This window comes from Oncorhynchus clarkii, chromosome 21 (genome assembly GCF_045791955.1).
Source record: "Oncorhynchus clarkii lewisi isolate Uvic-CL-2024 chromosome 21, UVic_Ocla_1.0, whole genome shotgun sequence".
Taxonomy (NCBI): domain Eukaryota; kingdom Metazoa; phylum Chordata; class Actinopteri; order Salmoniformes; family Salmonidae; genus Oncorhynchus; species Oncorhynchus clarkii.
In genome coordinates, this window is record NC_092167.1 from 16,556,630 (window position 1) to 16,574,385 (window position 17,756).

Consider the following 17,756-nt stretch of genomic DNA (forward strand, 5'->3'; position numbering starts at 1 on the left):
TTTTAAACCCAAACTGCAGCAAAGCAGCCACAGCCTGCAACCCCCCCTGGGTAAATCCATAGAGACAGAAGGGATTTGGTGCCTTCGCCCCATTACCCAGGATACCCTCGAGAGAAGGCACCGCATTGTGTCTTAATCATGGGCCTCTCTACTCCAATGGTGTGTGTGTGTGCATTGTTATTTCCTAAAGCATTGGTTGGAATAATCCTAGCATGCCCTTCCTTTCCCCTGTAAACAATCTAAAAGGCCTTTCAATGCCTAGTTGGGGTATTGTTAGTCAATAGCTCCCGTTTACTGTGCCAGTTACATAACTGATTATAGTTACGGTTTTTCTGTAATCAGATTACATGTAACTGTAATCCGCTACGGTTACTAGTTACCAATAAGGTCCCTCCATCCATTCCTTCCTCCAACCCAGTTTGGTTCCCTGCTGCCCACTCATTAGATAGAATAGAGCCTGTTTATTGTCCTTCTACTCCCCTCATTCAGGGTTAAGTAGGTTACTTTCTAAATGTAATCCATTACGGTTACTAGTTACCTGTCCAAAATTGTAATAAGTAAAGTAACTTTTGGATTACCCAAACTCAGTAATGTAATCTGATTACTTTCACTTTTGGATTACTTTCCCCTTAAGAGGCATTAGATGAAGACAAAAAGGATCCATCAAACACATGTAGTGTGTCATCATAAATGGTCTCTGACTTGTGGTCAGACTTGCTCATGTGGACAAACTACAAACTAAAACACGTCCTGTTTTTCAATGCTGAATTGAATGTCACTGAGAAAACAGAAAAGTATCGATGTATTTTTTTCACAAACATCCTTTCTGAATTAAAAAGTAATCCAATAAGTAATCTAGTTTTTCAAAAGTATCTAATCTGATTACATTTTTTTTTGCCAGTTACATAACTGATTATAGTTACTGATTAGAAGTTATCAGCTACCCCCCAAACCTGCCCTCATTTCTCCAATATGGTCCCTCCATCAATCCATTCACCACTCAGTTTGGCTCAGAGCTCAGCGATGGTTCACCCACCATGTTGACAGCATCCTGGTCGAAAGGGTTCCACTCCACGTTCTCAGGGTAGTGGGCCAGGACTTTAGACTTAAACGTCCTCTTCAGGGGGCTCTGCTCAAAGTTCTCCCCTAGAGAGGGAGAGAGAAAGAGAGAGAGAGGTCAAGTCTCTGGACAACCAAGTTGACTAACTAAAGATATTGGTGTGTGTCAAAGTGTGTGTGTGTGTATAAGAGAGGGATCAAAGATCCTCATAAGGGAATACAAGGAGGAAGAAAACAAGAATGAGCACAGCTGTATGTTGCACAGCATTCTGGGATATCTCAGAATGCTGTCAACAGATGTCAACAGATGTGCTACGAAGCTTTCCACTTCCCCTTCCCACACACACACACACACACACACACACACACAACAATAAATATTTCCCCTTGCCGGCATTTCTTGTTCTGGTTCCCCTCACTTTGCCAGCCTCATGTGCAAAACAGCAAGGTGTAGTGAACAACACATCTACATCATTAATCCCCAGCCTTTATGCTAGGCTGCTAAAAGCTTCAGTGCTTCAATGCTTTAATGGGGCAGCAGTGTGTCTAATGGAGTATAAGCAGGACCATGTTGGCTCATGTGTCAGACAGCTGCACTGACTACAACATCAGGTCCACTGAGCAAGGAGCAGCTGGGACCATGTCATTAGCTTAGTTTAGCTAAGCAGTAATAAGATGTGTGCAATCGAGTCTTATCCATTTCCTTCACTACTGTGTGCCTTCTCTGAAGCTTCCTAGCATGGAATCAGATGACCTAGTTACTACAGACATTGTCTCTTTGTTGGGGTTCAATACCAAAACTAACAAGCCATAATCATGATTGTCCAACTGTTGACTGTTGCTTCCAATCGACTCTGTTTACAAAGAAATCTTAGTGCTAATCCAGGCACATTATTTATTTAACTGTGGGTGACTAGGTCTCCAATACTACAGCAACAAAAGGGAGACCAACCCCCACTGATTTCAGAAGTGAAAAGAACCGTTAGATGGGCCGGGTCGTATCGATCATGATGACTGTTTCCGCGCCTTTTGATGATACGAGCGAGTTCAGAGGGTCGTGGAAGGATGAGGAGAACGGAGGGAGGAGCAGAGTGATTGTTTTAAATGTGACACAATGAGTGGTCTCCATGGCGAATGCAACTATCTCAGATCAATGTAATGTGTTTTGCAGAGATCGTAAGATGAATAGTCTATCACCATCAGTAAGAACGATTGGAAGGTTACAGTGTTTACAACACAAGCTGTACATGTTGTTGATTTAGTTTGCTGTCGTAGTGGGACAATCTCGTGGACAGTTAGCATTGCAATCTTCTTCTCCTATACTAGTAAACAAGGAAATGACATACACACACAAACGGTTCGTCTCCAGAGTGTGAGGGCTGTGTGGGGGAGGAATGATGCGAGATGGGGACACACTGCTGAGTTAATGTAAGGAGATGGAAGAGTAGAGATGTTAGACAAGCCTTAACCTGCACTGCTTTGACGGATACTGATGGCTGACGTGAGCTAGGGCTTTGGCTAACGCTTTAGGCATTAGTGTTATTGTATCAGTGTGTGTGGGTGCGTGTGTGTGTGTGTGCGATAAGAGATGAATAATGCCTTGGGAAGTTGACATTTTGGCAGCGTTGGTGAACACTCTCCCACTCTGTCATGTAGAGACTAGAGAAAAAACAAAGGTTACAGCTGGATAACCTCAGTCCTCCAGAGGGATGTCGCTCTCTCTCTGTGTGTGTGTGTGTGTGTGTGTGTGTGTGTGTGTGTGTGTGTGTGTGTGTGTGTGTGTGTGTGTGTGTGTGTTAATCGCTGAATTTCCAACACTAGACTTTCCAGATATCCTATGCTAAATGGATGGCATGTCTTTAGCATGTAAACACAACGCCAAGACGTTCATCTGCTGTTAAGCACTCTGCATCTCCTTTGCTCTCGAAATACACACACTATCCTGCCATCTCTTGCCTAGGTGACTTGTGGGTTGCAGTGCCAGTGGGTTAGCTCCTGGTTTCTGTGTCTGTGTGGAGGTGCAGTAATCTGAACTGGCAAATGAAGGATGACTAAACTCTCTTGATGCCCTTAGCTGAGACAAACAGGAGTGGACAGGACAGAGAGGAGAGGGCCTAAGCCTCTTTCCTCTCTAATGACAATCTCTCTCTCTTACTCATTCTCTCCATCTCGCTTACTCACTGTCTCTCAAAGTTAAACTAGGACACACACGTGGAATAAGGGAGAGAGAAAGAGAGAGAGAGAGGAGAAAGCCAAACCTCCACTCTCAAAAACAACAGTGAGAGAAGAGAGAAATAGCCTGGTAAAACTCTTCTCTTCTCATAAGAGAAAGAGGAGGAGGATGAAGGTAAAAATAGCCCCCTTCAGAGGAGAGTGACTGATTCAGAATAACAAGCTCTGAGAATCTGACCCACATACAAATGACCGGGGAAGGGTCGACCGGAAGAGAGAGTGAGATATATATGGAAAGATAGACATGGAGAGAAGGAGGATCTGAAAAAGGAGGAGGGTGAGATGAAGGAAGAGGAGACACTATGCAAGTTAGTATCTGAGGGGAGAGAGGGGACACTATGCAAGTTAGTATCTGAAGGGAGAGAGGGGACACTATGCAAGTTAGTATAAGAAGGGAGAGAGGGGACACTATGCAAGTTAGTATCTGAAGGGAGAGAGGGGTCACTATGCAAGTTAGTATCTGAAGGGAGAGAGGGGTCACTATGCAAGTTAGTATCTGAAGGGAGAGAGGGGACACTATGCAAGTTAGTATCTGAAGGGAGAGAGGGGACACTATGCAAGTTAGTATCTGAAGGGAGAGAGGGGACACTATGCAAGTTAGTATAAGAAGGGAGAGAGGGGACACTATGCAAGTTAGTATCTGAAGGGAGAGAGGGGTCACTATGCAAGTTAGTATCTGAAGGGAGAGAGGGGTCACTATGCAAGTTAGTATCTGAAGGGAGAGAGGGGTCACTATGCAAGTTAGTATCTGAAGGGAGAGAAGGGACACTATGCAAGTTAGTATCTGAAGGGAGAGAAGGGACACTATGCAAGTTAGTATCTGAAGGGAGAGAGGGGACACTATGCAAGTTAGTATAAGAAGGGAGAGAGGGGACACTATGCAAGTTAGTATCTGAAGGGAGAGAGGGGTCACTATGCAAGTTAGTATCTGAAGGGAGAGAGGGGTCACTATGCAAGTTAGTATCTGAAGGGAGAGAGGGGTCACTATGCAAGTTAGTATCTGAAGGGAGAGAGGGGACACTATGCAAGTTAGTATCTGAAGGGAGAGAGGGGTCACTATGCAAGTTAGTATCTGAAGGGAGAGAGGGGTCACTATGCAAGTTAGTATCTGAAGGGAGAGAGGGGACACTATGCAAGTTAGTATAAGAAGGGAGAGAGGGGACACTATGCAAGTTAGTATCTGAAGGGAGAGAAGGGACACTATGCAAGTTAGTATCTGAAGGGAGAGAGGGGACACTATGCAAGTTAGTATAAGAAGGGAGAGAGGGGACACTATGCAAGTTAGTATCTGAAGGGAGAGAGGGGTCACTATGCAAGTTAGTATAAGAAGGGAGAGAGGGGACACTATGCAAGTTAGTATCTGAAGGGAGAGAAGGGACACTATGCAAGTTAGTATCTGAAGGGAGAGAGGGGTCACTATGCAAGTTAGTATAAGAAGGGAGAGAGGGGACACTATGCAAGTTAGTATCTGAAGGGAGAGAAGGGACACTATGCAAGTTAGTATCTGAAGGGAGAGAGAGGACACTATGCAAGTTAGTATCTGAAGGGATAGAGAGTTGTACACCCCTACATGGGATTCAGTTGGTGGAGTTTACCTGCGGCTGCTGTATCGGGGTCCCTGCCTTGGCGGTCAGCCTCTAGCCATTGGTACAAAGCTATTGTGGAGGCACATGCAGAAAAGGGACAGAGGAAACAAACAAAAAAACAGCCCATGTCAAAACAAACGCAAACAAAGCACACAAAAGCAAAATGAATCAATGATTAAAGCACAATGAATGAGACAAGCATGAACATGAAACGTAAGTCTGACACATCAAAACAGAACATAGCAACATGGGAAAAAAACATGGCAAGTCCCAATAGTCTCAAACCGCTTCCTTTCCTTCACGACCACTGATCCGACAACATTTAATAGGTATAAGCAATACATTATCAATCTATCCAGATCGTATATGTATCAGTGGTAGTGAAGGAGAAGAGACACACTGGAGAAGCAGGCGTGTGAGAGTATTGGGGACAGCGAGTAAATGTATTAGCATGTTGCAGTGACAGTGTGACATGATGGCGCAGAGGGTGCAGTGGCTTATGGCTTATCGTTAGTTAGTGAGCAGCAGGCTGTCTGGCTGCAGGCTGCAGACTGGACCATGTCATTAGGATGACATTCCCTGGCAAAGTCAAAGCAGAAGCAGCCTGCCCAAACCCCGGACCTGTGGTGTAGCAGAACTCACAGCTTCAACCAAGCACCACGATACATTTTGTTTCCTGTAGATTTCCTGAACATACCATGACAGACTGACCAGGTGAATCCAGGTGAAAGATATGAACCTTTATTGATGTCACTTGTTAAATCCACTTCCATCAGTGTAGATGTAGTGAATTTGATGGCTTAAAAATCCTTCTTTAACCTTTGAGACAACTAAGACATGGATTGTGTATGTGTGCCATTCAGAGGGTGAGTGGGCAAGACAAAATATTTAAGTGACTTTGAACAGGGTATGGTAGTAGGTGACAGGCGCACCGGTTTGTGTCAAGAACTGCAATGCTGCTGGATATTTCATGCTCAACAGTTTCCTGTGTGTATCAAGAATGGTCCACCACCCAATAGACACCCAGCCAACTTGACACAACTGTGGGAAGCATTAGAGTCAACATGGGCCAGCATCCCTGTGGAATACCTTTGACACCTTGTAGAGTCCATGCCCCGGTGAATTCAGGCTGTTCTGAGGGCAAAGAGGGGGGTGCAACTCAATATTAGGAAGGTGTTCCTGTTTGGTATACTCAGTGCACACACTCACACGCCAGAAACGGCACCATCTTGAATCTCACACTAGCAAACATTCTCTCGCACAAACATGCCTAAATCATGCATGCACACTGCACAGCCCAGTCTCTCCTATTCCAAGCGGAGTCATTCAGAGCCATTGGTCTGCAGATTAAAGGCCCTAGCTAAGTCATTAAACCTCTCCCAGACGACTGACTGACTAAGCCACAGACCTCTGACTGTCTCTCATGACTAAACAGCTCAATGATCAGAGTGGAGCCACCGGTGTGTGTTTGTGCGTGTGTGTGTTGTCTCTCACTGAAGGGATCAGTCCTGAAAACCGAGCTCTACAAACACACAAGCCCAGGAGACTGAAGGGTCAATATGAGGTCATTATGACACAGCGTCTCTCTCTCTTTCTGCCAGACTTTGATTATAGCACAGCAATACAGCAGCACATTGTGTCCGCTGGCCAGGTGTGTGTGTGCGGGGGCTGTGTAATGACAGACCCTGAGGTTTGCACTTTCTGAACCATACTCCTCCCTGTTGTACAGCTTTATGACAGCAGCACAGGGCTCTGTCAAGTCATTACAGCGGTCACTATCATTACTCCAACCCTGACATGGAGATCACACACACACTACAACGTGTACGCATACAGGCAGGCACACGCCAACCTCTACATATACATATACATATACATATACCTCTACATCTAGGTAATATAATGCCATAACATTTATCATATTTGTAGGCTGCAATCTATGCACTTTCTATCTCTCCCTCCCTCTCCCCCTCTATGTCCTTGTCCTTCTCTGCTGCAGACACATTCTTTATCCCAGTCTCTATTTACAGAATAGTCTGCTTTGTATACAGCTTCAAATCTGTTGTTTTGATATGTCTGTTGAAACTGAACTGGAAGATGATTTATATAGAATGATGCTGATGAACTGGGATAAGAGAAGATAAGAGTCCTCATGGGCACGCGCACACACACACACTGTGAGAAACACAAACACAGTGAGAAACACACACTACACACTGTGAGAAACATACACACACTGTGAGAAACACACACACAGTGAGAAACACACACACACAAAAACACAAAGGGGAGGGCTGTCTGTAACTGATGGTGACTTTCAGGTGTGTGTGTCTGCCAGGCCACTGTGTGTGTCAGTCAGCACCACACTTTGTGGTATTACATGGGCAGGGCTCATGCATGCACACTCACAGAAACGTACACACATATATGCAGACAGAGATGCACGCTCACATGGATACACACTCACAGAAACGTACACACATATACGCAGACAGAGATGCACGCTCACATGGATACACACTCACAGAAACGTACACACATATACGCAGACAGAGATGCACGCTCACGTGGATACACACGCACAGAAACGTACAGACATATACGCAGACAGAGATGCACGCTCACGTGGATACACACTCACGTGGATATACACTCACAGAAACGTACAAACATATATGCAGACAGAGATGCACGCTCACATGGATACACACTCACAGAAACGTACACACATTTACACAGACAGAGATGCACGCTCACGTGGATACACACGCACAGAAACGTACAGACATATACGCAGACAGAGATGCACGCTCACGTGGATACACACTCACAGAAACGTACAGACATATACGCAGACAGAGATGCATGCTCACGTGGATATACACTCACAGAAACGTACACACATATACGCAGACAGAGATGCTCGCTCAAGTGGATACACACTCACAGAAGCGTACACGCATATACGCAGACAGAGATGCACGCTCACATGGATACACACTCAGAAACGTACAGACATATACGCAGACAGAGATGCACGCTCACATGGATACACACTCACAGAAACGTACACACATACGCAGACAGAGATGCTCGCTCACATGGATACACACTTGCAGAAACGTGCGCAGACCAAATTGATCTGTTGTCCCCAATAAAAAGCTAGTTGTGAGTGATTGTAATGATTAGAAATGATATGAGGATCAATGTGCAGCGGTAGTAAGCGGATTACCCATCGGGCTGGAATGGGTTACGGGGTCCTATTGGGATTCTACTGGGAGACCAGGCTCAATGAAAACCAATCCCAATTAGTTGACTGTTTTGTCGTTAGGCTGTTGTTCGACAGAGATTAAGCCGAGCAGTAACACACACACACATATATATATTTATATATATATATATATATATATATATATATATATATATGATCCCATCTCAGTGAACTAATCCATTGCGGAGGCCTAGAAAAAGTCAATATGTTTGATCCAAAAATGTGGTAGGAGGCGCCACATGGAGGGTGTGACGTAAATGTGGAGCCTACAGAGGCATGCAGAGGGCAAATCAAGCTCATCGCCATGCGCCTCCAAAATGTCGTAACAATGTGGAGGGCTCTGTATAGCTCCACATGGACATGATTTGTTGACGGTAGGTGGGGGGCGGTACATCCTGTATAAACACAAACTCACGTCCTTGACAACAGCTCTGCAAAGCGCAAGAAGTATGAACGCCCTGACTTCTGCTGAGGCCATAATCACCCTAAATTCTGCATGGCCAATGCAGACGTCAGATTGACCATGCGCCCAGATGCACAATGCACCTCTCTCTCCAGAATGCGCTCTCTCCTGCCAATGTGTGCACATTCACCGTTCCACAACTTCCTTGTGTGAATTGTTCGCATTTGTTTGTCAGTATATGTCAATTCCCCCATTACATATATCACCAGTTGTACATTTATTACATTTACATGTCATTTCTAATCTACAACGTTTGTTACTTTGGTTACGGTAATTTATTTTAAGGCATTCAATAGTATTATTCCAGTCTACGCGTTCTCATTGTCGGAGTGGACACATTGTTCGCGGGGGAAACAACCTATGCTACACTTGGTTTATTTCATTCCATGTACGAGTTTTGATTATTTAGTCATTGTCTTGTTTGGAGCGCTGCCATCAATGCTGAGTAAGGATGCGCACACATAGAAGTAGGCCTATAGGCTACCTGGCCTGACTGTACATAGAAGTAGGCCTATAGGCTACCTGGCCTGATTGTACATAGAAGTAGGCCTATAGGCTACCTGGCCTGATTGTACATAGAAGTAGGCCTATAGGCTACCTGGCCTGCGCAAAAAATGTAGGCATAGAGATGTGCTCATTTTGGGATCTGATAGTTTTTCCGATTGGCTTAACGCACCACCACTAACGACCTGTGGAGCTTCTCAGAGTAGTGTTTTCTTCACCTCAAACGGCAAGCAAACTAAGTCTGTTTTTTTTTACATCCATTGAGAATTACAATAGTTCCTCAATGTATTTGAAACATCTTCCCAGCTCTCTCCCTTTCGATAACCACTCAGCGTGCGATTTATAGCATATTAATTTTTACTCCGGATATTTTCTACCTGCAGGCTGCAGTTGGCTTTAGGTAGGCTATTTTCACATAGTTGGCAATGGCAATATAAGTTACTTTTTAGGTTTGTATCATTTTCATTTAGATTTGGAGTTTTTTTATTTTTATAAAACCACATGACAATGATTTTGAGATATCAAGACATTATAAATTAAATTAAACTGTTTCATAAAAATGTGCATATTGTGTGTGTGTCCTGTTGCTTCACGTGAGAAGTGGAAGCGTGACCACAGTTAACAGGATTAAACACCACATGCAGATTCATTTAGACTCACACACCAGATAACAGCTCAGTCGTCCACTACACTGACAATAGACACACACGCAGACAAACACAAATAAATAAACTGAGGAGAAAGCCTCAGAAACCTGTCCGTCTGTGACTGAAGCAATAACACAGACAATCCCATAATCACACTCATCCTGCCATCACTCGCACGTACACTTACTCCTGGGAACAAAGAGCTTATTTTATTTCAAAATAGCAGCAACACTTATTCAACTTCACATCAACTACATGTTTTCACAGTTTAATTCCCCTCTTCATTTTCCTCTTCAAAGTCAGAGGGAGGAGATGACGGACATACCCTCTTATCTCCCCTAGTCCAGACAGTGTCAGGTTGCCATGTCAACCCCTAGAACAGGGAAAGCAAATAGCCCCACCAGAGCAGTCCCATTAAAAGTGAAGAGCAGCAGTCTAGATACATAGTACAACGCCAAGGCTACATTACCTCTGTGAGGAAAACCCTCCCAGCACACTGCCAAACGGTCTGCTCATTCCAAAAAAAAGTATATATATATATTTTTTTTAATCAGAGGAGGCCACAGCTTGTGTGTGATGTCTTAATTTCTTGTTATTTTTATACTTTTGGATTTTGTGTGTATAGTTATTGTATTGCTAGATATTGCTGCACTGTTGGAGCTAGAGGCATAAAATGAGCACCTGCGATAACATCTGCAAAATGGTGTACGTGACCAATAAACTTTGATTTGGGCTTCTATATTGCACTCTATCTCCCCTTCTTTCATTCTCTCTCTGTCGTTCCCTCCCTCCCTCTCTCTCTCCGTCTCTTGTTTTCTCTCACACACAATTTCTTGTTCTTTCTCTCTCGCGCTCTCCTTTGTTCTTCCACTCTCTCAGACACAAAGGACACAGCGCAGATTGAATCACGCACCTGTTCACCAGTGTTTTTCCCTGTTGTTGTTGACGTTGAGCCACCTTGTTTTCCACTATACCTTCATGCCACATGGAGTCACTGAAAGTTACATTTCTCTCTCTTCCTGGGCTCCTATTGCTCATAGAGAAATTGACGCTTGGGACATGAAGTGAAGGTAGTTCAGCAAGCTAGCCTCGCACGATGAGTAACCTTGCATGAGCATCAATACAATCCAATCACAATTCACATCTGCTTCATATAGACCGTAAGATAACACCCCCCCCCCCCCCCCCATCTCCCTCCATCCCCCAGTCTCTTACTGGTTATTATACTGTAGTGGTTAGCAGTCTATAGCTGTCCATCTCTTTAATGTCAGGCAGCTCATCAACTGCTCTGATCCAGGGCTGGGCAGTGTTCATCAGGTCTGACTATGGTCCATAAACCTGGGACATTTTGGATGGGAGACCATTACATCACAGCACAAGGCCTGTAAAACAATAACCGTAAAAGTGTATGCGTGTGTGTCTGTTGGGAATCTGCTACCTCAAAGAGCAACCAGCTGAGGAGGAAGATTGCTACTGTTAAATGAAGCGCGCACACACACAGAAAAGTGGAGGACAATACGTGACAGACAGTATGACCTTTGACACAGAGCGATAAGTAAGGAAAAAACCTGAGATTCATCATAGTGTTCCCCCTGCTGTCAGCGTGACAGGTCGACTGAAGTTCAGAGGTGGGAGGTCAAAGGGGGCAGATAAAGACAGGGGATGTTCCACAACATTCCCGAGGACAGCCTGTGCTTGGTCTCTGCATAGCACACAACAGGGGGAGCTGTGCGTGTATCATAAAACACAATCATGATAATCTACTACACTTGAATGTGTAGCTGAGATGCATGGATGTATAATTCAGGAGAACAAAAAAAAAGACATGGGATATAATACATTGAAATCCTACATCCATTTGAGCTCTGATCAGTCAACGCAAGCCAAAACCAAGCAGTCCGACCTAGGACTCACGGTAATTGACCTTTAATTAACATCAACGTGTTTAAGGCGCCTTTGGACCTTTACATTTTAAAAAGACAAAATAATCCATTTAATATAGCATTGACCATCACAATAAAACCTATTATTTATTTAGTCGTGATAGGCCTATAAACCTGGGAATGTCTTAGAAATCACTTCGAAAAACATAAGTACTGCATGACGTCACTAATAAGTCACTAATAAAGGCATGCACTCTGATGGCAAGGCTCTGATGGTAAGGCTCTGATGGTAAGGCTCTGATGGTAAGGCTCTGATGGCAAGGCTCTGATGGCAAGGCTCTGATGGCAAGGCTCTGATGGTAAGGCTCTGATGGTAAGGCTCTGATGGTAAGGCTCTGATGGTAAGGCTCTGATGGCAAGGCTCTGATGGCAAGGCTCTGATGGCAAGGCTCTGATGGTAAGGCTCTGATGGTAAGGCTCTGATGGTAAGGCTCTGATGGTTGCACTTCCAGCGGAAAGAGAGAGACAATTCCATTGCTGCTCTGCTTGTGTAGCAAGACGGTTAGAAATTGGAATTAAAAGGACAGAATTAAAAGTGAAATGAGAAAGAAAGGCTACAACGACCAAAAGCCAACAGGTAGGCTGCTATTTACACTATAATCTGAATGGAGTTGTTATGTGTAGGATAACTGTAGGATGGTGAGAAGTCCTTATGGCTAGCCTCAATTAGCCTAGTTAGATAGCTTCTCTCGATTTGATTCAGTCAAAACAGGTAGTACTCTGTAATCAGATGGGATGACAAATAACTAGCAAGAAGTTAGTCTAGCGCGAGTCAACAGAAGTTGCAGTCTCTCCCTCCATCCTGTGTGTTTCTCAGACACACACACACACACACACACACACACACACACGGGGCCTCTACACCCTAACAGCTGCTCGCTCTTTGCCTTTTGAAACAGGACCTCTAACTCCCCTCACCATTTGTCCTCATTCAGAATATTCAAATTCAATCATGAAGTGTTTAGAGAGTGATTATAGGGACACTAGAGCGCTTGGTACCGGGTCATTAACGAGGGCCGTTAGCCAGATTGGTAGGCTACCCATCAGCGCCATTCATTTGCACAGTTTTGGATTGGGATTACCGTGACCAACGGTCACAGGGAATTTGTCTGTGGTCATGACTGCTGGTGCGGCGGTAATACGGTCACCGCAACAGCCCTAGTCAGAGCCAGACCCGAATACCTGACAGACAGAACGTGAGCCGACCACAGATCAAGGATTTGGAAGGATTTGGAGTAGTGCAGAGGAGCGCACACAGGTTACCATCTCAAACACTCTCACAACACTCATAACACACTCTCTCTCCAACACCCTCTCATTCCTTCTCTTTCCTACCTACCTCTCTCTCTCTCTCCCTCCAACACCCTCTCATTCCTTCTCTTTCCTACCTACCTCTCTCTCTCTCCAACACCCTCTCATTCCTTCGTTACCCATCGCTCCACAAAAGCCGCGCACCACCGCGCACCAAAAGCCCCTCTGCAAGGGGAAACACTACTTCAAGGTCTCAGAGCAAGTGACGTCACCGATTGAAACGCTATTTAGCGCACACCACCGCTAACTAGCTAGCCGTTTCACATCTGTTACATAAAGCCACACACACACACACACACACACATACTCCCTCATTACGAGGGAGACCCCATCTCCCCCTTCAGCTTCAGCACCCAAAACACTGGCCAATTACAGCAGCAATCAGCTCATCTATACAATCAGAAAGTCTCATTCACACCCATCACTATGCAGACACACACACACACACACAGTGTAGCTCCAGACGGTGATGTATAATACATGCGTTGTGTTCAGCAGGCTGGGCTGCAGGGTGTTCATACGTGCTATACTGAGGGAGACTATAGGAGACAATACATGCAGCTGGGGATGGCAGCCACAGAGAATGACTGAGAGGCTTTGTTGCCATGACAGAGTTGGCGTTTGTTAGATGTGGCTGTAGCCAGTGTGTGTGTGTGTGTGTGTGTGTGTGTGTGTCTGTGTGGCTGTAGCCATAGTGTGTGTGTGTGTGTGTCTGTCTCTGTGTGTGCGGCAATGTCTGTATATGCATGCATGCGTGTGTCATTGGGTTGAATCAGCTCTGTGGGATCGTAGCAGACAGGGTTGCTTTGTGGGTGGTTGACAACAGTCTGTCCCGATCGTCACCCAGCCCTGACAGAGACGGGAGCCAGCACTATGAATGGATAGATGTGACATTCTGCAGTAGGGTCCATCATGACAGACAATCCCATTGGCTTCTAGACTTTAACTTCAAAAAGCATCTCCATATCGGAGTGTCTCCTGAATACATTATGCCACTATCCTCAGTGAATGAAGCCGGTGAAATGTAGGAACAAAGAATTCAGAGGAAAATATGAGACATGTACATGTTGTTAAATGAAAAAGATAAAGCTTTAAGTCATGACTTAAGACTAATAAAATGGTATTATTATAGCTAGTAACATTTCATGATTTTGCTAATATTTTCCTTCCCCAGCTAGGAACAGTAACTCAGTGTTAAAAGTTAGCTGTGCTGCCTCCTGCAGTGCTGGCCCTGTTCCCATTGGCCCATTGGGCTTCTGAACACATTCCAGTATGCACTAGACCAGCACCTGTTCAGGCTGGGCCTAGTCAGGACACACACACACACACACACACACACACACACACAGACAGAGATACAAAGACAGGCGAATGAAGCCACACTTTCTCATACACGATCATGTACAATGCACATACAACTCTTCCCCCATAACCTCCAACCACAGTGCTGGACCCACCAAGACTGTCAGGGCTACAGGGCTGGACCCACCAAACCAAGACTGTCAGTGCTACAGGGCTGGACCCACCCAACCAAGACTGTCAGTGCTACAGGGCTGGACCCACCAAACCAAGACTGTCAGTGCTACAGTGCTGAACCCACCCAACCAAGACTGGCAGTGATACAGTGCTGAACCCACCCAACCAAGACTGGTAGTGCTACAGTGCTGAACCCACCCAACCAAGACTGGCAGTGATACAGTGTAACCAGCAATAGAGCAGCACCACATCTGTTTCCTGGCAACAAGATAAACGGGTAGAGGGCAGAGTCGCCACCTTGTAGTCTCTTAATTATCATGAATGATCTAAACATGAGGGGTCTTGATGTGCTGGGCCGGATGTGTGTGTGGGAGAGTGTGAGACGGAAGATCAGTGTGTGCATGAATACGTTGATGTGAGTGTACATCTGCTTTCTGCTTGCTTGTTTGTCAGTGGCAGCGTGTGTGTGTTGTCACAATGGTCATGTGTCACAGCCCAGATTAGCCTGGCTCTGATGGCCCTATTCAGCCCTCTATTGATCTGAGTACGGTGCTGTCACCACTCTGTCATTCTCTCAGCCACTGCTTTGTCCCCTCTCTCCATGGGGGGGGGAGGAGAAGAGAGGCAGGGAGAGAGGACAGGGGTAAAACAGAGGGGAAGAGAAATGCGAGCCCGGGTTAGTGGGAGGAGGGTGAGGAGAAGGCGAGAGAAAAGAAAGGAAGGGGGAAAGGAGTTGGTGTGTGGATGACTCATTTTTATTCAGGCACATGCACCACTCTCCCAGGGGTCCTTCATTGAGCCAGGTTGAGTTATCCCAGCTTAGTGACTCACTGTAACATGATCCTATGACAGGTCAATTAGAAGGTGTTGCTGATCCGTATGCTTAATGTGGAGGTGTAGTTGAGGAAGGGAGTGAGTACAGGTGCAGCTTAATAAAACACTGTTTAGACTATAGGTATAACAATCATCACAAAACAAAGGAAATAACAACCCATTAATCAACACAAGACGCATTTCTACACCCTGTAATAACTGATGGCTCTGAACAAAACAGAGGGGAAAATATGGCACACATGTTTGTGATGTGGGATTTAGGAGGGGGAAAAGGCATCCGCAACAGATCTTTTATCCCTGCTAAGCTGGGTTCACCACAGTGGAACCTGTCCAACATTCTTTCCCCGTGACACAACGGCATCATCACCCCCGTTTGTTTAGGAGAGAAAGGGGAGGGGAGGGAGAGAAAGATGGAGCTTAAAGTATTGGAGAGAAAAAAAGAAGATTGATACAGTTACAAATCTGTATATTATTTTTGACGATATATCGTATCGTTTTGACAACGTCACAATATTATTTTGCGCTAGTTTACTGTAGCTGCACCAAAACTAGCTTGTTCTCCATCTTCTTTTTAAATAGGGAGCGAACTGATAAGGTAAAAATCTGTCGTTCTGGTCCTGAGCAAGGCAGTTAACCCACTGTTCCCTGGGCGCAGAAGACGTGGAGGTTGATTACGGCAGCCCCCCGCACCTCCCTGATTCAAAGGAGTTGGGTTAAATGCGGAAGACTCATTTCAGTTCAAGGCATTCAATTGCCCGTCTGACTAGGTCTCCCCCATTCCCAATTCAATTTTCAGCACTTATTTCCATGACTGATCAAAACTTGTTTTCTCAAGGCTCCCTGCAACAGACATAGTGAGCAATATGTTTAACACAAAAATCACAGTATTGAATCGCAATACATATAGAATTGGCACCTAAGTTAATGTGATAATATTGTATCGTGAGGCCCCTGGCAATTCCAGCCCTACTGTAAAGGGAGATACAGAACAGAGAAACCTTGACGTTGATACTCCATAGCTCCACCATTGTAATTCATGGTGGTGGCAGCACACAGTTTCAGACACCGATTCTTCCCTTATAAACAAAGTTACGAGACTATTTTGCATAATGACAGGCATGTGACTCTTGCATCATGCCCCAGATGGCAGGTATATGCAACTGGGATTAGGATTTCCCAGCATGCTGTGCAGGGGGTGTGCGTGCATGCTGGCGGCTGTAACACCGTGCGAGGGGCGGGTACAGGCTGTTTCAGGAGTGATAAACGGATATAAACAAAAGTAAAGACACTCCAGGAGGGGTTTAGTGCTGCGGGGCAACATCACTGGAGTCTGAGACACACACACACAGGCAGTCCTGTGTTTGTCAGTGGTGCACTGGGGAGTGAACATGAAGCAGGAGATGTCTAAGACAGAAAACGTCTACCCATCCTGGAAGTGGGACCTGATGAAAGGGGGAAACAGACTGACCTGTGGAGAAAACTGTAGTAGGGCGGCTATTAGCTACCTGTCCTAATTATGTTATGAGGGCAGGAGCAACATATAATTAAGCAATTGAATGAGGGCAGTACTGACGGCTGTTTTCATGGTAGCAGTGCAATAACAAGGTGATGAAAACGATGACAATGATGACTGGTCTGACTCAAATGTCCACCAAGCTGAGTGTATTCAGGTGGCCAGGTGTTCCTCTAGAAGAGTCATCTAGGTTCAGTAGGTTCATGTCGGGTTTATATAAAAATGTTCATGTAGGTTCATCCAAATGTTTATTTCCACAGGGGTAGAAGCCAGCTGCAGTAGAGTACAGCCTGACTGACCCAGCCTCCTGTCGAAAGACAGAGCGAGGTGAAAGGAGAGAGCCTGCCAGGAGGAGAGAACACTGAAGAGGGAGGGTGGAATTGTTGGACTGAGAAATACAGAGAGCAAGCAAGTGAAATGGCAGATGGAATGTGAAGGGAAAAGGGAGGGAGCGAGAGAGCCTTAGAGCAAAAGGAGACCAGAATGAGGGAGTGTGTGGATGAAAATGTCAAAGAGAGGGATAGAGGTAGGGAGAACAAAGGAGAGTGAGTGGAAGAGGGAGATAAAGAAGGAAGTGAGAAAACAGCTGTAGAGTTCAGTGTAGTGTACACTAGGGAGAAGTGCCAGCACTCAAACCTCCAGGGGCAAACTCTGCCAGCCTGCCTGACGTTTCCACCACCCCAAAATAACCAGCCACAAACAGCCAGCCACATTCCATATAAACATTTCCCTTCAGTTTATCTTTGTCATTATCTTGCCCACGAAAAGCCTAGCAATGCCATTCCTGCAAAATAAACAGACTATCTGTCAAAAAACAGGATATACAGTATAATGGCAGACGGGAGGTTTTGAATCAGGTGTAAAGGATTGTTATATTTCTACACCAGTAATCACATGGTAGATTGTTCATGATCACT

General features: G+C 45.2%; 1 protein-coding gene across 9 annotated transcripts in view; it reads right to left on the minus strand.

The window, feature by feature from the left end:
* LOC139378662 (DENN domain-containing protein 5B-like) overlaps nucleotides 1-17,756 on the minus strand; it is a 72,740-nt gene that overhangs the window by 35,876 nt on the left and 19,108 nt on the right. For 7 of the 9 annotated variants that reach the window (XM_071121043.1, XM_071121042.1, XM_071121041.1 and 4 more), the window contains exons 2-3: nucleotides 4,887-4,946; nucleotides 1,037-1,146 (exon numbers count right to left, since the gene is read on the minus strand). In XM_071121043.1, the coding sequence (XP_070977144.1) occupies nucleotides 1,037-1,146; nucleotides 4,887-4,946 (170 nt within the window). The remainder of the gene's footprint in view (nucleotides 1-1,036; nucleotides 1,147-4,886; nucleotides 4,947-17,756) is intronic. The other 2 variants (XM_071121045.1, XM_071121044.1) reach the window with 1 other exon arrangement.